Source organism: Chelonia mydas, chromosome 11, assembly GCF_015237465.2.
Source record: "Chelonia mydas isolate rCheMyd1 chromosome 11, rCheMyd1.pri.v2, whole genome shotgun sequence".
Classification (NCBI taxonomy): Eukaryota; Metazoa; Chordata; order Testudines; family Cheloniidae; genus Chelonia; species Chelonia mydas.
Genome location: NC_051251.2, coordinates 1,253,353 through 1,277,469, shown reverse-complemented (window position 1 = coordinate 1,277,469; position 24,117 = coordinate 1,253,353). Strand labels below are relative to the sequence as shown.

The window sequence follows — 24,117 nt, the reverse complement described above, 5'->3', positions numbered from 1 at the left end:
TAAACGGGGGGCTCCCCCCCCCACGTGGGAGGGGGATGGTCATTCTGGGAGCAGACTGCACAGCAAAAGCCAGGGCTCGCCCGTCCCGCCAGCTCAGCCTGGAGGCACGGCCAGAGCGGGGCCCTCACCCGCTCTGTCCCTGCGGGGCCCCGTGCCCAGTGGTACTCTGCTAAACCACTCCCCTGGGGCCGGGGGGCACGGACAAGGGTGCCGCTTCTGCTCTGACCTGGGGGGCCAAGCCACAAGCCCAGGGCGAGCAGCCCCCCATGCTGGCGCTGCAGCAGGACCGGCTCCCAGGGCAGTTCGAAACAAACGTTCCCCTCCCAGCTCAGCAAGATCTTCCCCTCCAGACGTGCAACCCCTGCCTGTCTGAGACCCCCAAAACGACCCAGGGCCCTTCCAATTCCCCCCCAGCAGAGGCACCCTCGCTCCCTTCTCCCCAGCTGCCCCCTCTCCTGTATTAGGGACTGAACGTTTTGGGACCTGCCCCTTTAGAGTCGCAGCTTGTCCCCCAGCAGCCCTACTGGAGCTGCAGGTTTCTGCCGCCAGGAGCAGCAGCTAACAATTCTGTCCTTCCACCTGTCATCATTAGGTTCCAGAGTTAAAGAGACAGAGACACGGATCGCAAGGCTGGAAGGGATCACTGTGGGTGTAGTCTGAGCCCTGCACAGCACAGGCCAGCGACCTGCCCTGCAATCACCCCGAGAGCAGCTGGTTTAAGGACACAGCCCCTCTGGATGTTAAGGTCAGGGATGGAGAACCCGCCGGGCCCCCGGGGAGCAGTTCCAAGTAAATTCCTCTCACCCGTAAAACTTCTTTCCTGCCTGAATGTCTCGCTTCGGGTCCAGCCAGTCCTGTGTCTGCACGGTGACGCCCCTGGTTTGCGGGGGTGGGTTTGTGTCACAGCTGGGCTCTGGGGAGGGGACAGGCTGGCGTTCCCAGAGGGAGGCAGGGGGCCCTGCACGGCCCCTCAGGGCTGCTGAAGCCAGAGGGGAAGCCACGGCCCCGTGCTGGGGCTCCAGCCAGTGGATCAGCGAGTGCCAGTCACGTCCCATTCCCCACTGCGCCGCCCTACTGCCGGCCAGCTCAGGGGTGGGAGCCCCAGGAGCAGCCACCTCCGCAGCCGGGCGCCCCGCCTTGTGCCCCTGGGACTGGCTGGGGGTGGGAGAAGGCTCTGCCCTGGCAGCTGTGGTCCAGCCACTCCAACGGTCCGCAGGTTCAGAACGAGGTTTGGTTTCAGTGAAAGCTCAAATGCTCCAGGAGCTGCCACAATCCAGAGGGGCTGCCCACCCCCCTGCCGCTCCCCAAGTTGCCAGGGCCCCTGGGTGAAGCCAGCCCAGAGAGCAGCTGTCAGGTCTGCAGCAGCCAGCCTGGCTGATCTCGCTCTGCTGCCCCAAAGGGGGTTGGGGGGGACCCTGCTTTGCACAGGGGGTTCAGTCTGTGATTCCCCCAGCTTCTCCCCCTCTGGGGGCTAGGAGGGAGGGGGCTCTTCTCTTCCCCTCCGGCCCCTTCCTGGGGGGGAGGGTCCCCACTAACACCTGCTCCCCCCGAGGTGGGACCAGGTGCTGATGAACCAGCCAGGGTCTGGTTGTGTGGGGCAACACACACGTGTGGGGGTCCCCTCCTCTGCAACTTGCCGGGGTGGGGGGGGCGCCCACTTCCCACCCTAGGCAGGGCGGAGAGGCCAGCAGCTCAGGGGGTCTGGACGCCAGTTATCCCACCGGGCACTCCTGGGGGGAAGTTCGCAGCCCCCACGGGAGCTCATGACATCACTCCCGCTCCCCCGCCCCGCCCAGAGCCACACTCGGTGAATGGTGAATGCACTTTAATAGCCCCCGGCGGCTCGGGAAGGGCCCGGCTCAGCCCCCGACCCCACGCTGCTCAGTCCACCAGCAGGCCGCGGCTCACCTCCGGGAAGAGGCTGAAGAAGCCCTGGAAGGAGAGAGGCAGAGATCAGGGCTGGGGCCAGGGCCGGGTCAGGCCAGCCAGGGAGCCCAGGGGGCTGGGGGAGGAACAGCTGCTCCCCGTTCAGTTATACAAGCGTTACCATGGCAACCAGCTAGTCACTTCGTGCTGGATGATGTTGCCATAGTAACCAATCACTGACTCAAGGCCACTGCAGGTTGCTATGGTAACCATTCAGGGATGAAAATGGCCAGGGAGGGGCTGGAGCGGGGCTGGGGGGAGCAGGAGGGCAAGGGCAGCCGGACCTGGCTGAATGTCCACAGAGCGTCAGCACAGGTGTGGGGTGGGAGCCCAGGGGCTGCAGGGGACCCTGGCACTTACCCGGAAGCACCCTGAGATGGAAGGGATGCGGGGGGATTGGTCGGGGGGCAGAGGAGTGCAGGGGGACAGGGTGTGGGGGGATGGGCTTTGGGGGTGGGGGGATGGGCTGCAGGAGGGTGGGGCGCAGGGGGCGCTCTCACCTGGAAGAGGGTGATGCTCTGCAGTCCCTGGAGCTATAGGGGTGCAGGGGGACAGGGTGTGGGGGGAAGGGCTTTGGAGGTGGGGGGGCTTCAGGGGTGGGGGGATGGGCTGCAGGGGGGTGGGGCGCAGGGGGCGCTCTCACCTGGAAGAGGGTGATGCTCTGCAGTCCCTGGAGCTGTAGGGGTGCAGGGGGACAGGGGGTGGGGGGATGGGCTGCAAGGGGGTGGGGAGCAGGGTGCACTCTCACCTGGAAGAGGGTGATGCTCTGCAGTCCCTGGAGCTGTAGGGGTGCAGGGGGTGGGGGGGCTTCGGGGTGGGGGGATGGGCTGCAGGGGGGTGGGGCGCAGGGGGCGCTCTCACCTGGAAGAGGGTGATGCTCTGCAGTCCCTGGAGCTGTAGGGGTGCAGGGGGTGGGGGGATGGGCTTCGGGGGTGGGGGGGCTTTGGGGGTGGGTGGATGGGCTGCAGGGGGGTGGGGTGCAGGGGGCGCTCTCACCTGGAAGAGGGTGATGCTCTGCAGCACGCTCGAGGTGCAGCACATCTCGCGGATCGAGTGCATGGCCAGCTGCGGGCAGCCGATGTCCAGGACCCGCAGCCCCAGGCGGGAGGCCAGGATGGGCCCAATGGTGGTGCCGCAGGGCACGTCGTTCCGCACCATGAACTCCTGGGACGGGCAAAAGGACAGGGGGGCGGGGGGGGCGGGAAGAGTAAGGACCATTCCCCCAACTCCTCAGCCCCCATGAATGCCTTGGGGAGCAGCCCCAGGCAGGCTGGGCTCCCAGCTAACCACGGCCTTGGCATTCCACTGACGAGCCCGGATAACGACCCTCGGGGCTCAGTGCAGACGGAAGAGATGGTCCCCCAGGTGCCTTCCGGCCTTGGAACCTGGGACTATTCCAGCTCGGGGCCTATCCCCTCGGCAGTGCCCCCCCCCATGGCGGGGAAGAACCGGGGGCTCCCCGGGACACGGAGAGCAGGCCAGGCATTCGGGGGACAGCCACTGAGGCTGCCTGGGCTGGAACCAGCACCTGTGAACGGAAACCTCAGTGACCGAACACTGACTACGGCAAGTTACTGCCCCGCACGCCTCTCTGCAGGCCGAGCTGGAGAACAAAGGCAGAAGGGGTCCGAAGAGAGGCTAGGCAGGAGGGGAGGCCAGCCCAGAGGAGCTAGGGAAGCAGGGCACGGGGGGCTTCCATCCACAGGAACTCAGGAAAGAACCCTACAAAAAGCAGAACCCAACCGATGACTAAGGAGCATGGAACAGCCCACGCCGGAGCCACAGCCTGAGCTCACGGAGCAGGGGCAGGACAAGCAGCACGAGGAGGGGCTGCGAACACAGTCGGAGCAAGGGAAAGACGAAGGGAAGGGCAGGTCCTCTGCCGAGCGGGGAAGGCGCCAGTAACTGGTGCTCAAGAAGCGGAGGTGTTTAATGTCTATTTTGCTTTGATGTCTATTTTGTGTTGTATGAAAGGAGAGAAGGTTAGCACTCCCCTTGATAAGGATGGAAGATGTCCTAGTGACTTTACAACAAGCATATGGTTAAGGCATTGCCACTTACTTCGTGGCATCTAACCAAGTTATTTTGCTTCAGGTGTCACTAGAAAGGTTCACGGTGACCAGACACTCCACACAATCACTGTGAGCAACAAGGGGGATGGACCAAGCCAGCAGAGGGAACGAGCAGGTTAGTGACGATTTGGAGGAGTCGGGCATATCCAGGCCGGCAGGGGCTGTGACATTCAGCCGAGGCTACTTCAGGAGTTAGCCGAAGCAATCGGAACGGTGAGCAACTATCTCTGAAAGCTCCTGGAGGGCTGGAGAAGGGAAGACATGTAAAAAGGGGAGTAAGAGAACCTGGGGAGTTACAGACCCGTCAGTCTCACTTCCAGCTCTGGGGAGATCCTGGAACAAATTATGAAACAATCAGTTTGTCAGCACCTGGAGCTACTGAGGTTATAAGGAGCAGCCAGCATGGATTTGTCAAGAAAATCACGGCAAACCAACCGAACTTCCTCCTTTGACAGGGTCACTGGCCCCGTGGCTGGGGGAAGCAGTGGACGAGATGTATCTGGATGTCAGTAAGGCTTTTGGCACAGTCCCACGTGACATTCTCCTAAACAAACTAGGGCAATGTGCTCTAGATGAAATTACTAGCCGGTGGGTGCACAACTGGCTGAAAGGCCGTACCCTAAGAGTAGTTATCCAGGGTTCACTGTCAAACTGGGAGTGTGTATCTGGTGGGGTTCTGCAGGGGTCAGTCCTGGGTCTGGCACTATTCCATATTTTCAGTCATGACGTGGATAATGGAGTGGAGAGGATGCTTATGAAATGTGCAGATGACACCAAGCTGGGAGAGGTCACAAGCACTTTGGAGGCAGGATTAGAATCCAAAGCGACCTTGAGAACTGCAGAACTGGTCTGAAATCAACAAGACAAATTCAATAGAGACAAGTGCAAAGTACCCCACGTAGGGAGGAAAACTCAGATGCACAAGTACAAACGGGACTAACTGTCTCGGTGACAGTGCTGCTGAAAAGGCCTGGGGGTCACAGTGGAAGCGATGCAATAGCGAACAGGAGCATTGTGTGAAGACCCTGGAGGTCCCTGTGCTGCTCTGCTTGGCATGGTGAGGCCTCAGCGGCAGCGCTGTGCCCAGCTCTGCGCGCTGCCCGTGAGGAAAGATGGGGGGAGTCCAGTGCCCAGCAACAACCCTGATCAAAGGTTTAGAAACCCTGATTTGTGAGCAAAGACTAAAGAGCCTGGACATGCCCAGTGTGGAGAAAGGAAGCTTGCGGGGGCCTGAGAACTGGCTTCCAATTCGTTGCAGGCTGTTCGAAAGAGGTCGGGGACCGGTTGTTCTCCGTGTCCAGTGAAGGAAGGACACGCAGCAGTGGGCTGAACCTGCAGCCAGGGGGACTGAGGTTAGCGACCGGGAAAAGCTTTCCAACGCTCAGGGGAGTCGCGCTCCGGAGCAGGCTCCCAAGAGGGGCTGGGGAATCCCCGTCACTGCGGGTTTTGAAGAAAAGGGCTGAACAAATCCCTGTCCCAGATGCTCGAGGCTCCCTTGGTTCAGTCACAGAGCAGGGATTGGGATGTGACGACGTCTCGAGGTCCCCTCACCGCCGTGATCCTAGGCCTGCCTCTCTCACACTAACCCAACTGCAGCCAGGTGCCCCAAATATGGTCAGCTGTTATCCCAGGGCTGCCCAGCCTCACTGCAGACACTGTCTGGGAGCACTGCACCCCCAGGCCTCACTGCAGACACTGTCTGGGAGCACTGCACCCCCAGGGTTGCCTGACCTCACTGCAGACACTGGCTTGGAGCACTGCACCCCAAAAGGGAGAACAAAGCCCCCTGCGGGTGTGTGGCCTGGCTGGACTTGTTGCAGGAAGCCATGCAAAGAGCAGGGATCACCGGTGCCCGAAGGCACAGTCTGGGAGTGGTGCAGGCCAAAGGCTGGCCCTGTGGAAGCGTGGGGGGGCCTGGTGCCCTCATGGGGCGCTCCTGGGAGGCTGGGCACAGACCAGACTCTGTGGTTCCCTGACTTGGAGATTCCCCAGGCAGGGAGGCCATTCTGCCAGTGACCACGGGGTGTGACCCATTCATGGCCACAGCCCACGAGAGTGGGATCCCCTGGCGGTGCTCAGGCTGGCCAGGGCCAGGGCACTTACCTGCAGGGGGACGTCGACGCGGCCCGCGATCTCCCGGATCACTGCCTCGGTGACGGCCGTGGAGGCATAGCGCTGGTTACTGTTCACCTTGATCACGGGGCCCTGCGCAAACACCCAGACTCAGCCTGGCCCTGACCCCTAGCTGGGAGGGCAGCACCCCCTGGCAGCGGGATCTGCCCCAGTTCCCAGCAAAGCTGCCTGCCCTCGGCCTCCCTGAGCAGGGGTGCGGCACTGGTGTCCCCTGACTGGCAGGGCTGAGGTCCTTCCCCAACCCCCTGGAGCTCCCGTGCTCCGCAGCCCAACGGGGCGCCGGCTGGGCCACACACCCAGGAACCCCGCGGGGGGCTGGCACGAGGCTCAGCACAGGCTGCGGGGGTCTCAGAGCAGCCAGCAGACGGGGCTTCGTGCCAAGCCAGGATCGGGGGCCCCAGGCAGCTGGCCGGAGCAAGGCAAGCACTGGGGAAGGGCCCTGGATCCGAAGAGCCTGGCCCTTGTCAGAGGGTGCAGGGAGAGCTCCCCCCAGCCCCCGCCCCGAGGGAGCCCCCAGTCCCTGCCGCCGGGAGGGGGCTGCGCTCACCTTGTGGAAGGCCGGCCGGTGATTCTCCTCATACTTGTCCCTGCAAGAGAAGCGGAGCGTTAGTCCTGGGCTGCCCCCAGGCCCCATCTGCTCCCCAGCCAGCCCCGGGGGCAAACTGCCCTCCCCCGGCGAGGCCTTCCCGGGCCGCTCCCCCCGGTCACTCACAGGTAGTTGGGGTGGGCGGCGTGGGCCATGTCGGCGCTGATCAGGTAGGACTTGGCCAGGGCCTCCTCGAAGGCCGTCAGGTTCTGGGGTGTGGCCGAGATGCGGCGCAGGACCAGCTCCGTCAGCAGGGACTCGGCGCCCTGCGCGCTCTCCGAGCCCACCTGCAGGGAGGGCCTGGTCAGCGCGGCTGGCAGCAGGGGGCCTCGGACCCCACCCCCAGGGCAGCCCATTCGCGGCCTGCCCCAGGACCACGCGGGAACGACGCCCCGTTTCCCCCAGGCTGTTCCTGGCCCCACGTCCCAGCAAGAGCCAGATCCCCACTCCGTGGGAACGCGCCTCCCTCTGCGGCTGCAACGCCAGCCTCCTGCTCCGGCTTGGAAAGGGGCTGCACCCCCTGGCTAGTGAAACTCCTCAACTGCGCCGGTGCCCCTCAGTCCCGACCCACAGCCCCCTGCTAGCCCAGCCCTGGGCTTCCCCAGTGCCCTGCCGGTGCCCCTCAATCCCGACCCGCAGCCCCCTGCTAGCCCAGCCCTGGGATCCCCCCACCCCGGGCTCTGCCGGTGCCCCTCAATCCCGACCCACAGCCCCCTGCTAGCCCAGCCCTGGGCTCCCCCCCAAGCCCTGCCAGTGCCCCTCACTCCCGACCCGCAGCCCCCTGCTAGCCCAGCACTGGGCTCCCTCCAGTGACGTTATTGACATGAACTGGAACCGTATAGATCATTGTTGCAACCAAGGTCCTGTAGTGGCACCAAATCTTATATAAAGGGGGTCAAATGAGGTGTCTCAGACAAGGTTATGGTTGGCTGGTTAGGATGATGCTGTCTGTATGTGGGTATCATTTTTGTAGTTGAAGTTATGAATATTGGCTCTGTACCGTCTGCAGCTCAAACTTATGCTCTGCTTCTGGGGGACACCCCAGACAAGTTGGTGTCAGCTCTGCCTAGCCTGCTGGATGGCCCATTAAGGACCATCAGCTCTACAAGCGACCCACTGAGAGCAGGCAGACATGCCTTGTGACTCAGGAAGGCATGCAGGGACCTGCCTATGGACAGAACTTTATGCATGTGTGCAGAGTTGATGAGCCATGCATATATTTTTAAATTTTTTGTGCAGAAAAAAGCTTCTGCCAAAATGTTGCTGCAGTTCTGCCTTTTGCCCACCAGAGGGCGCTGTGACACAAGAACAGAGCAGCAGCTCCCAGCAGAAAATAACTTCTGCCCTTCCATGTTTTGCCCACCAGAGAGTGCTGTGGTGACAGAACACAGCAGCAGCTCCCAGCCAGCGAGGGAAGAAAAAGAGTCTGCCTTCTCCACAGCAGGCCAGGTCAGGAGACAGGGGCTGTGCGGAGACAGACAGCGTGGGGTGCTGGGGGGATGGTCATACAGGGGCTCATGAGGGCTAGTGGGGGAGGACAGACTGAGGCAGGGGCTGAATGGGAGTGGAGGCACAGGACCACAGGGGGGAGGGAGGTGCAAGGCCACAGGGTGATGAGAGAGGGGGTGCAAAGAGCTACATAGCAACAGGGGAGTGGCTGGGGGGCACAGAGACTCATGGGGACAGGGGAGGGGGTACTGGGATACATAGGCACGGGGGTGGCTGAGTGGGGGCACAGAGACACATGGGGAAGGGGAGGAGGTACAGAGCTACATGGGGACAGGGGGAGGGGTGCAGGACCACATGGGGATGGGGGGAGTGGGTGTCTGAGTAGGGGTGCAGGAACACATGGGGACAGCGGCACATGTGCCTGACTGAATGGGAAAGGCTAGGGGTTAGCCAGGGTCTGCATGGGGGAAGCTCCCTAACAGTCTCTCCCCGCCCCCTCAAAAAACCTGTTCCATACTTTTCACACCCATACTCAACAACCCTCCAAGTTCACACCCAGGCTCCTTCCCAGCAATTTACTTCCCTCTACCTCAGCTCCTCCATTACCTCTGACTCCCCCAAGCCTTTACACTGCTTCTGAGGGGTGTGGGAAATACAGTTCTGTATTGTAGTTTAAATGAATTATTACTCAGAGTCCTGCATTAATTTGCCTAGTAAGGAATCTATTTGTCAAAAAACATTTCCTGAATCTTTTTTGTTGTCTGTATTGTTACAGACATACTTGCTGACAGGTATTTTGAAATAAATTACCAAAAATAATTGAAACTGCTGTGATTATAGTGTGTTATTCTGACAAATAAAATATGCAGAATTTTAAAATATTGTGAACAGAATTTTTAATTTTTTGGCACAGAATTCCCCCAGGAGTAGTGGAGGGGAAGGACGGTTTGCTCTCAGGGAGGCTGAGAGACATCGATGTGAATGTCGCCTGGCTGTCTGAGCAGGGATGGGTCATTAAAAAACACTGGTGGAGCCTGACCCCATATCAATGGGGAATCCCAGAAGACACAATGGCAAAGCCAGTCACAGGACACTGGCACCCACAACCAGCGCCCGAGAGGGGGTGGATTTCCCCACCTCCCCACAGGGAGGCTGGGCCACATCCTCAAGTTTGAGAACAGAGGATGGGGGAGGAGTGAGGTAGGGGATCAGAGCTGGCTGCTGGCAGAAGTCAGGGCTCACCTGGACTCTGCCCAAGGAGGCCAGACAGAGACAGACGGAGCCTGAACAATGAGGTTCACTACAGCTGGGATGGGCTCTGGCTGACCAGAACGGACGATGCTTTAACCTTTAATTCTCTGGGCTGAGCTAAGGTGTCCCTGTGTTGGTCCAGGTGACTAATAACCCGCCTGTTGGCCTGCGCTGGCTGTGTGTCCCTGCAGATCCTGGGGGAGGGGGTGCTGCCCCCCAAGATGGTACAAGTCTCCATCGGGGTCCGTCTCAGGGGGACTTGCTGCCTGGAGCTCATGGTGGGGGTGCAGGGAGGCTGCAGGCCCAGAGGTCCAGCCCCAGGAGGCGGTGAAGTTGCGTGGCTTCTCCTGGAGGCGGAGACAGACCCCTTGGGGGCCTCTCTCACTGACAGGGCCTCCAGGGCCTGTCCCCATGCTGGGGCCCTGGCCCTGATCCTGGGGGTCCGTGACACCCAACATGGGGTGAGTGGTGCCTGGGCTATTGCCCGGCTGGTGCAGGGAAAGGCACTGGCAGTGGCTGCCCTGGGAATCTCTGGACATGGGGGGGAGAGAAGATGGATCTGCCCCTCCCAGTCCCTGCCCCGCTGGGGGCGCCGTGCTGTGAAGTGCTTCAGGAGGGGGAAGGGTGCAGCTTCCCCCCTCCCAAACTCCCCGCCCCCAGCTCAGTTCTCAGCTGGAGCACGTCACCGCCCCACCTCCGCTCACCTCCTCGTTGTCGTACAGCGCGATCAGGCGGACGTTGGGCTCCCGGGAGAGGGAGCCGGGAGCCTCACAGGAGCTGATCAGGGCCTGCAGGGGACAGGACACGGGGCATTCCTGGGGCAGAGCCCACAGAGCAAACAGCCCCTCCACCCCGACGCGTGCCTGGCCCCGCTGCCGTCCTGCCAGAAGGGGAGTCCCCACAGGGCCCTGCTGACACCCCGCCCCCCACAGACGGGTGCAGCCGCGACCCCAGAGAGGAGCGCAGAGCAGGGGTTGGGGTGGGACACAGTCTCCCCGGGGCAGCCCCCACTCACCTGCAGGGCGCAGTAGCAGCTGTGCAGATTGTCCAGGCGGGGGGCGAAGATGAACTCATCGAAGGCGCCGCCTAATGTCTGAAAGGGAACGAGCAAACGGAGCCCATCACGCGGGCTGGGGGAGCTGGCGGAGCCGGGCAGTCCCATCCCAGGGGGCTCTGGGCCCAGTTCCCACCGGCGCCTCGGCTGGGCCCCTGCACGCATGCACAGAGCCAGGTGCTTGGGCGCTGCCCCACCACGCCCTGGGCAAGTCCCACCCTCCAGGAGCGGGGCTGCAGGGGTACCGGCGCCCTGGGGAGCCTGGCTCCTGCCCCAGCTGCACACCGCCTGAGGACTGACCCCAGCCCTGCTTGGGGATTGCCCTGGGGGCTCTGCTGCAGGGAGTGGGGGGCAGCCTCCGAGGAGGGCACAAGCTGGGGACTGGCTTGGCTGGGATCTCAGGGCATGTGTGGATGAGCCGCGGGTGTCCCTCCATGCCAGGCTCCCAAGCGCTCACTCCCAGAGGTTGGGGGCCGCAGACACTCGGCCTGAGGAGTGCAGACACCGGGCCCTGAAGGCTGGGGGGCGCGCAGCAGAGGCTGCTCCCAGGGGAAGTGCGCAGCAGCCACACTGGCCCCAGGAGGCAGCTGGTGGGGGAAGGACAGTGGGGGACGGTGGAGCCCCGCGGGGAGGCCAAGAGCAGGGACCCCACGTCACCATCAGCACCAGAGCAGCCAGCCTAGTCGCAACCCTGGCCACACAGATGCAGTGTCTGCAGCAGTCCAGTGTGCCTCCTAGAGTCACAGGCTATCCGGGTGGGAAGGGACCTCAGCAGGTATCTCATCCAACCCCTGCTCAAAGCAGGATCAACCCCAACTTTGTCAAGCCTGACCTTAAAAACCTCTAAGGAAGGAGATTCCACCACCTCCCTAGGGAACCCATTCCAGTGCGTCACCAACCTCCTGGTGAAATAGTGTTTCCTAATATCCAACCTAAACCTCCCCCACTGCAACTTGAGACCATTACTCCTTCTTCTGTCATCTGCCACCACTGAGAACAGCCGAGCTCCATCCTCTTTGGAACCCCCTTTCAGGTAGTTAAAAGCAGCTATCAAATCCCCCCTCATTCTTCTCTTCCGCAGACTAAACAATCCCAGTTCCCTCAGCCTCTCCTCATAAGTCATGTGTTCCAGTCCCCTAATCATGTTCGTTGCCCTCCGCTGGACTCTCTCCAATTTGCTCACATCCCTTCTGTACTGTGGGGCCCGAAACTGGACACAGTACTCCAGATGAGGCCTCACCAATGTCGAATAGAGGGGAACGATCACGTCCCTCGATCTGCTCGCTATGCCCCTCCTTATACATCCCAAAATGCCATTGGCCTTCTTGGCAACAAGGGCACACTGCTGACTCATATCCAGCTTCTCGTCCACTGTAACTCCGAGGTCCTTTTCTGCAGAACTGCTGCCGAGCCATTCGGTCCCTAGTCTGTAGCGGTGCATGGGATTCTTCCCTCCTAAGTGCAGGACTCTGCACTTGTCCTTGTTGAACCTCATCGATTTCTTTTGGCCCAATCCTCCAATTTGTCTAGGTCCCTCTGTATCCTCAGTTTCCCCTACATGGCCACTGCGACCCAGTAGGGAATAGGGCAGACTCAGAGATGGGGGTGGGGTGAAATGAAGAATCCTTAAGGAAAGACCCCAGCTTGAGAACAAAGGCCTGGGAGGGGGGATAAGGGCTGGCCCCTGGCTGGGGGCTCCCCGACCTGGGAACTGACTTTGGAGACGGACGGAGACGGAGCCTGAGGCTCCCCACAGCTGGGCTGGGATCTAGGCAACCAGCACAGACCGAGCTTTGACCTCCTGTTCTCAGGGCTGCCCTAAGGACTTCCTGTGCTGTGCCCAGGGGACGAGCCCCCCGCCTGAGGGACAGCGCGGTCTCCCCGTCCCTGCAGATCCCGGCTGCGGTGCACCAATCCCTGCGGAGCGGACAGGCCTCGCCCCGGGGTCTGTCGCAGCCCGACGCGCTGGGCAGAGAGCAGAGCCTGGGGCGGGGGGCCGACCCTGAAGGAAGAGTGAGGCCCCTTGAGAGGGGCACAGGGAAGAGGTTCCCCCGAGGGACTGTGCCCAGCCCGGGGGTGTAGCCCCGATCCCGTGGCGCCGTGACTGGCGGGGTTCGCGCTGGGATGCTGAACGCACCAGCAGCATTGAGCAGCAAGTAGCCACCACCCTGAGCTGGACTCGCAGCCCTGGGCCGACAGCAGGGCTTCTGCGTGGGCTGGAGGAGGGGGAGGATCGGTCCCAGAAGCAGGTTCCAGGCCCAAGCGGGGCTCTGTCACGGAGTGTGGGGGAGTCAGGGCCCTGCACCCCACTTCCTGCGGTTGACCGTGACTCTCAGGCAGCCAGTAAAACGGAAGGTTTATTAGACGACAGGAACACAGTCCCAAGCAGGGCTTGTACGTTCAACCAGGACCCCTCGGCCAGGTCCCTCCGCGGGGCAAGGAGCTTAGACTGCAGCCTTGGGGTTCCCCGCGTCTTCCCAGCCAGCCCCAAATTGACTCCCCCTCCAGCCCCGCCCCCCGGGCTTGGTCCCTTTCCCAGGCCAGGAGGGCACCGGATTCCTTTGTTCTCCAACCCTTTAGCTCTCACCTTGCAGGGGGAAGGGCCAGGCCATCAGTTGCCAGGAGACAGAGTGTCAGCCATTTATGGACCCTGGCCCTTTGCTCTCCAACAATGACACCCCCTTATCCCACCACCTAGAGACTTAATTATGCAAGGCACTGAATTTAGCCATACGGAGTGGAAACCTATCAACTTCATGAAATTTTTTAAATTTGTTAGTCTCTAAGGTGCCACAAGTCCTCCTTTTCTTTTTTCAGGGGAAACTGAGGCACCCGCACAGTATTCAGAGGAAACATTAAGAACAGTCCCACTTCGTCCCAGGCTCCAAGCGGGTTCAGGAGCGACAGAGGCAGCAGCAAGGCACCCCCACACCCTGGTCCCCACGGACAGACCGGAAGCGGTGGTCAGCGGAGCTGGAGCCGCAGCTGGAGCAGCAGAAACGAGAGGACGGGGAACGAGCTGAGCAGGAGCTGGAGCAGCCGAGGGGCAAGAGACCCCGCCGAGGGGTGAGTGGGGAAAGGCCCCGGGATGCCAGTTCTGCAGGGAGCCTAGATACCGAACTGCGGCCCCAGTTTAAGGGGGGCGGGAAGATATAGATGCAGATCTCACTGCCTTTGGGGAGGTTTGGGGTGGGAACCAGGCTGACCCTGCGGACGGGCTGTGCTGCCTCGCCCCCTAACTTGAGCATGGGGCCAGTGGACAGGAAGCCCGAGGGTCTGGCAGGGCAGGCCGGCTGGCAGAGGAGTTTGGGGATACAGGTCTGGGGATGGAAAGACCCAAAGGGGCTAGCTCAGGTTGGGGACCCAAAGAGGGGGTCACACATGGTGCCCCAGAAGTGGGGCTCAGGTGAATGGCCAGCACAGGGAGCGGCTGATGGGGGCTCAGAGACCTGCGATGGGAGAGCTGTAGAAACCAGGGCAGAAGGGGCAGGCTGCCTGTGGCTGGATGACCGGGTTTGCCCAGGGCAGAGGGGTGAACTCCTCTACCCAGCCAAGGTGGCCTGCAGCTCGGGCCCAGAGCGCGAACGATGCGACAGCGTTCGGCGGGACGCAGCCACCCAGCCCGCTCCTTGGGGCACGGGGGGGTGACAGATGAGCTCCCACCCCAGGCCCCAGTGCACGTGTCCTGTTGGACTCCCCCGGGTGCAGGCACATCTGACCCCCCAGGGGAACGGCAAGGGATGGTCCATGGGGAGACATCTGTGGGGTGGAGAGATTTGGGGGCAGAGATCCCTTGTCAGACCTGGAGTGGTGCAGCCCCCGCAAAGGCTGAAGGCTGTGACTGGGGCTAAAGCCCCAAACATGGAGCCATTCGCCCTGCCTCTGGCTCAGAGCCCTGGGCAGACCCCAGAGGGGCTGGTCATTGGGGGTCCCCAGTGGGGAACGACAAAGCTCAGTCCCAGTCTCTGCACCAGCCCAGGGTTTGAAGCACAGGAGCCAGGAGGGGGGTGTCAGTGAAAACGTAGCTCGGCCGGCAGGGAGAGGGCGGGTCCTTCCCCCGGCTGGTAACACGAAGGAAAGAGCCCTGGATCGGAGCGGCCCCCCCAGCTCCACGGGAGACGAGTCGCATGGGCGAGCGCCCAGGGGAGCCAGCCGAGGGCAGCCCTACACTTCCTGCTGACAGCATAGCAACTCCGCCTCGGGGGGGAGGGAGGGGCTGGGTTGCTGGGAGAATCCCCCCCGCAACACAGCACTGTCCACGTGGGGGTTCGGTTGCTAAAGCCGCGTTGCTCGGGGTGGGGAGTTTTCACAGCCCTGAGCGATGGAGTTAAACCCACTTACGGTGTGGCCCCAGCCTGAGCCTCGGGCTGAGCGTGGGGAGCTCCAGGCAGGGCAGGGTGACGGCCCGGCGGGTTTGCCCTGCCCAGGGCGGAGAGGCCCCAGCGAAGGGGCAAGCAGCGGGGAGGGCGCTGCTGGTAGCAGACGCCTGGACAGAGCGTGGCCAGGGCCAGGGCGGGTTCTCGTAACCGCGGGAGGAGATGGGAGAAGTCCCGAGTGAAGCCGACCTAGCCCCGTGCAGCAAGCGCTCAGTGGATGGACGAACGCGTCCGTTGCACTGTGGGGGGACTGCCGGCACCCAGGGGAGAACCCCGCCTGGTGCACAGCTCGTGTCTACACGGAAGTGCTGCAGTGTTTGCAGTGAGACAAGCCCTGTCTGGGCGGACTGAGGACTCGCTAGGGAACTGGCTGAGACCGACCCAGATCAATGCAGTTGCCAGCCAGATGCCAGGACTTCCCCACCCCGGGCACCCAGGCTGAGCCAACCCTCCAGCTCCAAAACAAAAGACTGGGAGGGGTGTCGGGAGGGGTGGGGACTGAGTGGCTAAGCGGCAGTTCTGCAGAAAAGGACCTGGGGGTTACAGTGGACGAGAAGCTGGATATGAGTCAGCAGTGTGCCCTTGTTGCCAAGAAGGCCAATGGCATTTTGGGATGCATAAGTAGGGGCATTGCCAGCAGATTGAGGGACGTGATCGTTCCCCTCTATTCGACACTGGTGAGGCCTCATCTGGAGTACTGTGTCCAGTTTTGGGCCCCACGCTACAAGAAGGATGTGGAAAAATTGGAAACCAGACTCCAGCGGAGGGCAACAAAAATGATTAGGGGGCTGGAACACATGACTTATGAGGAGATGCTGAGGGAACTGGGACTATTTAGTCTTCAGAAGAGAAGAATGAGGGGGGATTTGATAGCTGCTTTCAACTACCTGAAAGGGGGTTCCAAAGAGGATGGCTCTAGACTGTTCTCAGTGGTGGCAGATGACAGAACGAGGAGTAATGGTCTCAAGTTGCAGTGGGGGAGGTTTGGGTTGGATATTAGGAAACACTATTTCACGAGGAGGGTGGTGAAGCACTGGAATGGGTTCCCTAGGGAGGTGGTGGAATCTCCTTTCTTAGAGGTTTTTAAGGTCCGGCTTGACAAAGCCCTGGCTGGGATGATTTAGTTGGGGTTGGTCCTGCTTTGAGCAGGGGTTGGACTAGATGACCTCCTGAGGTCCCTTCCAACCCTGATCTCTGATTCTATGGGCGTGGGGGAGGCACCCTCCTCCTGAGCAGCACACTGCTCCCTCCCAAGTGTCTCAGCTGGACTTGCTGGGCAGGGTGCAGCAGGGGGCTGGCACCCACAGCTCCAGTCTAGGAGGTGGGGAGGCCGCGTGGGTCATCCCAGGGAAAGAGTGGGACCCTGAGGGGTCTGGCACATCACACCAAGGGACTGACCCAAAGCTGGGGGCATAGCCCCGATCCTGAGGATCTGTGACAACATGAAGGATGGTCCCTGCCTCCTTCCAACCCGGGCAGCTCATCACCAGCAGGGCAGGGCAGGGACCCTCGCAGGAGATTTTACCCTCAGCCCTGTGCCAGTCAGCCTGGGGCTGGAGGGAGAAGCCGCTGCCTGCCCCCCCCGGCTGGGTCCTGGTCACTCACCGCTGGCTGCGTATCCACCAGACACAGCTCCATCTCCACGATCTGCTCCGGCTTCACGCCCAGCTGGGAGCAGAGCAAGGATAGCAGGACGGGGGCATGCCGCTCCGTCTGGGGAGAGAGCAGAGCCCCCCAGGGGAGGTGAACGCTGTGCACAAGCCACGAGACTCCCGTCCCCGCAGGGTAGCACCGCCCAGCCCCAGTCCCCCTGGCTCTCCCAGGAACACTGCAGCTCTTGGCTGAGTTTCCCCTGTCCCAGGGCCCCCCGGCATGCCGAGCAGGGGACACTCGGTGCACGAACCCACATGATGGGGAGCTGGGCTCTGACACCCCCAGGGGCCCTCCTGCCTCACCTGGGCATCAGCAGTGCAGGGAGCCCCAGCCTTGGGTGCCCCCTTCTCCAGCTCCTCCTGGATGGTAGTGGCCAGGATGGGCACCCTGCGGGGAAAAGAGCTTGGTTGGTCACCTGGGCATTTCCAACCCCGCTCGGCTGCTCCCACATCCTGGGGCAATCGCCAGAGCGAGCCCTTCCCCGGGGGCTCACCAGCCAACTGGCAGAGAAAGGGGTGTCAGACGCCGATGCCCTGGGAGTGACTGAGGGGGAAGCCCTGTCCCAGGCCTGCGATCCACCCCCCATCTCTGTGCCCCCCACGGTACCCTGCGCCTCCCAGGCAGCCTCCCAGACCTGGCAGCATGTGCTCCGGGAACACCTGGGTTGTGAGCTGGCTGGAGAGGGTCCCACCACACAGGGCAAGAGCAGGAAGCTCCGCCAGGCCGTGGGAGCCCTCTCGGCACACAGCCGGGCCAGGCCCCTGGGGAGAACGCAGAGAACATTAGTGCCCGTGCTCTGGCGTGGGATGGGGACGCCTGCCCCACTGAACCCTCCCGCTCTGGGCGCGCCCCGGGTGGCGGCTCACAGGTGCTGCTCCGTGTTGGGCCCAAAGCTCTCGTTGACACTGCGCTGCAGGTGGATGGCCAGGTTGGGGATGCGCAGGACGGGCCGCTCCACCCACACCAGCCGCTGCTCCAGCCGCCCCGCAGCCAGCTCCTGAAAGCACAGCAGGGAGGGCGGGTCAGGGAGCCCTTCCCAGGGACCTCCCCATGCCCACCCACAGGAGTCAGCCCTCCTCCAGGGGAAGGGCAGGGATGGGGGCTGGAAGGATCTAATCCATGGGGTGAGGGTCTCTGCCTGCCTGGGGCGTTCTCTCTGCACCTGCCTGCCCAGCTGCCCACCATGTGGGGTGAAGAGGGCGGCAGTGCCAGACCCCCGCCCATATCCCAGCAGACAGGGGAGGTGTGTGTTCCACGCGTGCGGTAGGGAGTCGGAACCTGCTGACTTCCGAGGGGGAGTGTGGGTGTGACAGATGGACAGACGGACTCTAGGATCCGGGATGCGTGGACGGGACGGGATCCCACCACGAGCTGTGACCTGCAGGCACGGAGCTGCGGGCCGGGAGCGGCTCCCAGCCCAGGGCAGACTCACCTTTACGATCACCCGCCCGGCCACAGTCAGGTCCCGGTCGAACCAGGTGTTCCAAATCCCTCCTCCATAGGTCTCCACGCCCACCTGCACCAGGCCCACTTGGCCTCTCTTGGAGCGACGCTTCACCTGTATGAGAGCCAGCAGCCCATCACCAGCCAGCGGGCCGGGCACTGCCCATGAGGGGGCACCTTTGGCTCAGCCCCCCGGGCACTGGCAGCAGCAGCGGGGAGGCCACCAAGGACGGGGCTCTGGGACGGGCATGAAGCCAGGCCCTGGGGGCGGGAGAGCGAGGCTCCATGAGATCCTGCCCCGCGGCGATCCCAGCCTGGGTGAGGCCCCAGAGCCGGGCAGGGCTGGGTGTCCAGCACCCGGCAGGGCAGGGGGTGCTCCAGAGGGACCCGGGGGAAGGGATCCAGACAGAGCCCAGGGAGTGGCGGGTGATGGGGCAGGCAAGGACGGAGCCCCAGGGAAACCAGCGCGGCTCAGGCTGGACGCGCCCCAGAGGAACCAGCACGGGTGGGGCTGGGGAACCGGGGCGGGGCGGGCCGGGTGGGGCTGGAGGCGCCCAGGGGAACCGGGGCGGCTGGTGCTGGAGGCGCCCCAGGGGAACCGGGGCGGGTCAGGGTGGGGCGGGTTGGGTGAGGCTGGACGCGCCCCAGGGGAACCAGGGCGGGTTGCGTGAGGCTGGAGGCACCCCAGGGGAACCAGCGCGGGTGGGGCTGGGGAACCAGGGCGGGTCAGGCCGGGTGGGGCTGGACGCGTCCCATGGGAATCAGGGCGGGTTGCGTGAGGCTGGAGGCGCCCCAGGGGAACCGGGGCGGGGTGGGCCGGGTGGGGCTGGAGGCGCCCCAGGGGAACCGGGGCGGGTTGCGTGAGGCTGGACGCGCCCCAGGGGAACCAGGGCAGGTCGGGCCGGGTGAGGCTGGAGGCGCCCCAGGGGAACCAGCGCGGGTGGGGCTGGGGAACCAGGGCGGGTCAGGCCGGGTGGGGCTGGACACGCCCCAGGGGAACCGGGGCAGGCCGGGTGGGGCTGGAGGCGCCCCAGGGGAACCGGGGCGGGGCGGGCCGGGTGGGGCTGGAGGCGCCCCAGGGGAACCGGGGCGGGGCGGGCCGGGTGGGGCTGGAGGCGCCCCAGGGGAACCGGGGCGGGGCGGGCCGGGTGGGGCTGGAGGCGCCCCAGGGGAACCGGGGCGGGGCGGGCCGGGTGGGGCTGGAGGCGCCCCAGGGGAACCGGGGCGGGTTGCGTGAGGCTGGACGCGCCCCAGGGGAACCAGCGCGGGGCAGGAGGAGGCAGCCGGCGTCCCGGGTGCGAGGGTCCCTCACCCGGAGGCAGGGGCTGTCCGTGTGGGCGCCGATCAGACTGAAGCCGTTGCCAGGCTGGTACCGGCCCCCGACGGCGAAGGCGATCAGGGTGGAGTGGTTCCGGGTCACAAAGTACTGAGAGAAAAGGGGAGAGGCAGCAGTGGTGGTGTTAGCCTAAGCCCATCCCCACGGCTTCGGGGCCAGGGCCCCCTCAGCCCTTTCCCGGAGGTGGGGAGAAGTTGGGCCCACCCCACCAAGCTGCCCCCTCCCCCCACAAATGCCCTGTGCCCCCAAAGCCACAGGCCAGGGCACAAGAGCACCCCACGTCCCCAGCCCGTGCCCTAGGCAGCCCCCTGCCCTACCTTGTGCTCGGGCTGGATGTCCCAGTGCTCAGCCTCCTTCAGCTCCCAGAACCCCGCCTGCAGCAGGCGGCTCCGGCACTCGGCAACCACTGCGGGGAACCACACAAACCGCCACGCTGACTGCTATAGGCACTTAAAGTCTACCGCTCTGCACCCCAAAGCAACACCCTGGCCTCCCCAGATCTGCCACGGTGATAGGAGGATGACGTGCTTGGTACGAAGTCTGCCTTGTGAGGTGTCATTTTAAAAGTATTGCTCTGTTGCCCATGACTCTCCCGTTGGATTGTATGCGCTGTCATTGTATCCGGAGTCCGAACTGTATCCGTGTGAGCCACTGAAACCTGCCGGGAGCTAAAAACACCCACCAGCAGCCCTTCAGGTACAGCAATAAAAAGGCCAGCCGGTGTTGACGGCCCACTGAGGGGACACACACTCACACGGATCACCCCAGAACTGGGTACAGTGGAGACCTCCCGGAGAGCGACTACACAACAGGGACTGTTGGCCTCCTAGCAAAGGATCTTTCCAACAAGCTGGAAGAAGCCATAAAAGGGGGGAAGCGACATCATCACTGGCGTCACTCCCCCCCAACTCAGCTCCTGGAAAGATGCCTGGAAAACCCAGGACTGCGTGGGGGCGGGGGGCCCAGCGGGAGGAGGGAATCCCAGCCTGTGTATGGAAGATTGGTGACCCGCCTGTACCAGCGGGATGCTTGCTTCAAATCCTGTCTAGTTTACAACTCGCAGCTTGCGGTTTGGTTCTGTTTCTTAGGTGATCTACTCTGATCTGTCCCCTTATCGCTCAGAATCACTGAAAATCTACCTTTCTGCTGTCAGAAAATCTGTTTTGTATTTTTTACCTAAGACAGTGCGCACAGGGAAATCTGCTCAGGAACAGGGGCTGGTGCATGATGCCTCCACATGGAGGGGGGGGTGGACTGGGTCATAACCAACACTGGCCAGGCCTCTGCCCAGGGCTGGAGGGTACAGTTCTGGGGCGCAAGGCTGGGAAGCTGGGGGGCACTGGCTGGGGCCTCTCTATTGAGGGTTCATGAGTGGGTAGGAGAAGTATTCCTGTAACTCAGCGAAGGGCATGCCTGCCTGGGGATGGCTGTGTGAGTGCACGACCTGGAGGGGTCTGCAGCTTGTCACAGCATCACAGGGGGATAGGGAGCCCAGGCTGGTGAGACAGAGGACTCCACGGTACCCCACTTCCAGGTTGCACCCCGGGGAAGTCAGTCACAATGGGCAGCATGGAGACTGAGCCCCACCCCTGGGCCATGCCAGCCCCTCCCCCGTAGGGGGCAGTGGGCACCGACGGCAGGAAAGTGGTTCTGCCCCTCTGCCAGCCAGCGCCTCGCCAGGGTGCTGTGCCTGAGCGGGTGCGAGAAGGGTCCGTACAGAGCAGTGCATGGGCATCGCAGCCGCAGCCCCCGCCCCCCTGTGCCATCCCCACTCAGCCCCACTGTCTGGAGGGCAGGGATTTTGCAGGGCCCTCTGCAGGGGAGCGCAGACCCTCCAGTCGGGGTGAAAGCTCCCCAGTGGGGCAGGCGGTTAAGAGGGCAGCTCCCCCCGCACAGCACCTGGCTCGGGTGCCAAGCACCTGGGGAGTCGGCCCTGCCTGTGCTGTTAAGAGTCTGGGAGGGGACTTTGCTTCGGGGCAGGGAGTGGGGAGCAAGGAGGAAACAGCCTCCCCCCCAAGCCCCCGCCACCCCGGATCCTCACGCACTCAGCAGGGCTGGGCAGCTGGCACTGGGAGCCCCCCTGGCTTGCAATTCCCAACCTGCTGTCACCAAACTTTCCCCCCCCACCCCCCCCAGACTGCACACTCTGCAGCTGCTGCCCGGGGGGGACGACGGGGGGACTCCACACCCTGCAGCGTCCCGCAGGCTTCTGATAAACAAGTAGGGACTATGGCGGTTCAATACAAGACAGGACATGGCTTTAGGCAAGCAAGCAGGCTGGTTTGCTGACTGGATTGCCCCCGTCAGCTTTTCCAGCTCCCCTTTTATTTCTCTCCCCCTTGCGCATTACATACTCCGACCGCAGAAGGCATCAACAAAGGAAATAACATGCCTTTGATTAATATTCTCATTTACCAGCCTCTATCTACTACAATCCTAGTTCTCAGGCCTTGAGCCCAGGCCAAGGAAGCTTCCCATGGTTACTGTCCTTTAATTGACCTCCCATGGTCCACGTCCTTGGACAGAGCAATGTGTCCATTGCTCCTCCACACCAGTCAGGGTGTGCCCTGTCTGTTCCCAGGTGCATGAACGCTACATGAACCCTTCATGGGACGCTGGCTCCCGGCAGCCCTGCCGCGTCCCCTGCCTGGCTGCCAGCGGGAGCGAGGCTCCTGGCTGCAGGCCCTGGCTCCGGGCAGGGGGAGCGGGCACCTAGGGGAGAGAGCCGGGGGCGGAGGGGGGCAGCATGGGGCAGGAGAACAGGCGTTGTGACACCGGGGTGCGGAGGGAGCCGTGCCGGGGCAGTGTGAGAAATGGGCCCGGTGCCCCGGAGCCGGCCGTGGGCAGCAATGTCCCAGGGTTAGCACCCTGGTGAGTCTGGCCAGTCTCTCCCCCCACCCCACCAGCTGGGAGTCTCTGCTACCCCCACCCGCCCCATGGGAACAGAGGCTTGAGCCGGGAGGGGGCGAAGGGGCCCCCGGAGGGGTGTGGGTAGCTCGGTGCTGCCGTCCAGCTCCAACAGGCACTGCCAGGGGGCAGCTCTCTGTCGATGGGGCGACAGCCTGGACAGGGCAGCAGCTGCAGGCTCAGGGGGGCTCTGCCCCGGGCGCAACCCCCTTTCCCCCAGGCTCCCCCAGCCCCTTACCATGGTAGGGGGAGGGGCCCCGATTCACAAAGTTCAGGAACTTCTGGGCCGCCGCCTGCACGGAGTCCTTGGCCACGGACGCCTGGTGGGCAAAGGGGCGCGTTACTGTGGCGAACAGGGACGGAGGGACCCCTGCCTGGCCCCCCACTGACGGGTGAGGCGATACCAGGCTCACACAGCCCCATGGCACACAGCCCCAAGGCGGGCCCCCGAGAGCTCAGGGACACCGGCACCAACGGGTCGCGAGTCAACCTCGTCCCAACGGCAGCCTCTGGCCGTGCCCAGCCCGAACCCCCCCCGTGACCCCCGGGGGCCTAGCCTGGACCGCGCCCAGCCCAACCCCCCCGTGGGACCCCCCAGGGGGCCACACCCAGACCGAACCCCCCGTGTAAACCCCCCGGGGCCGCGCCCGGACTGCGCCCAGCCCGCCCCCCCGTGTGACCCCCCCGGGGGCCACACCCAGCCCACGCCCAGCCCGGCCCCCCCCGTGACCTCCGGGGCCGCGCCTGGACCGCGTCCAGCCCAACCCCCCCGTGGGACCCCCCCAGGGACCACACTCAGCCCACGCCCAGCCCGGCCCCCCCGGGGGCCACACCCGGACCGCGCCCAGCCCGGCCCCCCCGTGACCCCCCGGGGCCGCGCCCGGACCGCGCCCAGCCCAACCCCCCCCGTGACTCCCGGGGGCCACACCCGGACCCCCCGCGGGACCCCCCCGGGGCCGCGCCCGGACCGCGCCCAGCCCGGACCCCCCGCGGGACCCCCCGGGGCCGCGCCCGGACCGCGCCCAGCCCGGACCCCCCGCGGGACCCCCCGGGGCCGCGCCCGGACCGCGCCCAGCCCGGACCCCCCGCGGGACCCCCTGGGGCCGCGCCCGGACCGCGCCCAGCCCAACCCCCCCCCGTGACTCCCGGGGGCCACACCCGGACCCCCCGCGGGACCCCCCGGGGCCGCGCCCGGACCGCGCCCAGCCCGGACCCCCCGCGGGACCCCCCGGGGCCGCGCCAGGGGGTCCCCACGGGTCGGTTCCGTCCCCGGCACCTGCATGATCCCGGCCCCGGCTCCGCCCCGGACAGCGGCGCCGAGCGGGGCGGGCTCCGGGGCCCCCTGCGGGCCGGGAGGAGCAAACACAGCCCCGGGCCCCATCGATCCGCCCCATGGACCGCCCCCACCGCCCCACGGACCCGCCCCGGGGAGCCCCCCCGCCCCCATCGCCCCACGGACCGCCCCCATCGCCCCACGGACCCGCCCCGTGGAGCCCCCCCGCCCCCATCGCCCCACGGACCCGCCCCGTGGAGCCCCCCCGCCCCCATCGCCCCACGGACCCGCCCCGTGGAGCCCCCCCTCCCCCCATCGCCCCACGGACCTGCCCCTCGGAACTCCCCCCGCTCCCCATCGCCCCACGGACCTGCCCCTCGGAACTCCCCCCGCCCCCCATCGCCCCACGGACCTGCCCCATGTCTCCCCATTGCCAGATGGGGCCCCCAGCCTGCCCCCACCCCTGGGCTGCCCCTGTCCCCCCACAACCCCATCGACCCCACCCCAGCCTGCCCCATGTCCCCACACTGCCCTATATACCCCCCAGCCTGCCCCACACCCCCCCTCCAGCCTGCCCCATGTCTCTCCACCGCCCTATCGAGCCCCCCGGCTGCCCCCCATGACCCCCTACTATCCCATAGACCCCACCCCAGCCTGC

The 24,117-nt window shown here is 64.3% G+C and overlaps 1 protein-coding gene and 1 non-coding gene across 3 annotated transcripts; one reads left to right on the top strand and one right to left on the bottom strand.

Moving 5' to 3' along the window:
• Positions 1 to 1,810: 1,810 nt before the first annotated feature.
• Positions 1,811 to 23,579, bottom strand: LOC102935487 (aspartyl aminopeptidase). 2 transcript variants are annotated; one of them, XM_037912758.2, is made up of 15 exons: positions 23,463 to 23,579; positions 22,425 to 22,506; positions 19,597 to 19,685; positions 19,256 to 19,369; positions 17,933 to 18,058; positions 17,367 to 17,497; positions 16,803 to 16,887; positions 16,453 to 16,560; positions 10,433 to 10,510; positions 10,122 to 10,205; positions 6,844 to 7,004; positions 6,679 to 6,718; positions 6,102 to 6,203; positions 2,923 to 3,090; positions 1,811 to 1,932 (listed from the first exon to the last, which is right to left on the bottom strand). In XM_037912758.2, the coding sequence occupies exons 1-15, from the start codon at positions 23,565 to 23,567 to the stop codon at positions 1,882 to 1,884; spliced, it is 1,524 nt and encodes a 507-aa protein (XP_037768686.1). In that variant the 5' UTR covers positions 23,568 to 23,579; the 3' UTR covers positions 1,811 to 1,881. The 2 variants fall into 2 exon arrangements, 1 of the variants encoding a protein (XP_037768686.1); XR_005227395.1 differs by lacking the exon at positions 1,811 to 1,932 and adding an exon at positions 3,988 to 4,243 and having other exon boundaries at positions 2,959 to 3,090.
• Positions 3,887 to 4,013, top strand: LOC114021496. The gene has a single exon (XR_003566030.1). It is a non-coding gene; the product is annotated as a U6atac minor spliceosomal RNA (small nuclear RNA).
• Positions 23,580 to 24,117: the final 538 nt, after the last annotated feature.

Excerpts from the sequence above, each read along its gene's own strand:
- LOC102935487 (XM_037912758.2), bottom strand. The coding sequence starts at position 23,567 with ATGGGGCCCGGGGCTGTGTTTGCTCCTCCCGGCCCGCAGGGGGCCCCG. Across the intron at positions 19,686-22,424 it reads GGGCCCCTCCCCCTACCATG|TGGTTGCCGAGTGCCGGAGC; the intron begins GTAAGGGGCTGG and ends GGTTCCCCGCAG. Across the intron at positions 6,204-6,678 it reads ACCGGCCGGCCTTCCACAAG|GGCCCCGTGATCAAGGTGAA; the intron begins GTGAGCGCAGCC and ends GTGTTTGCGCAG.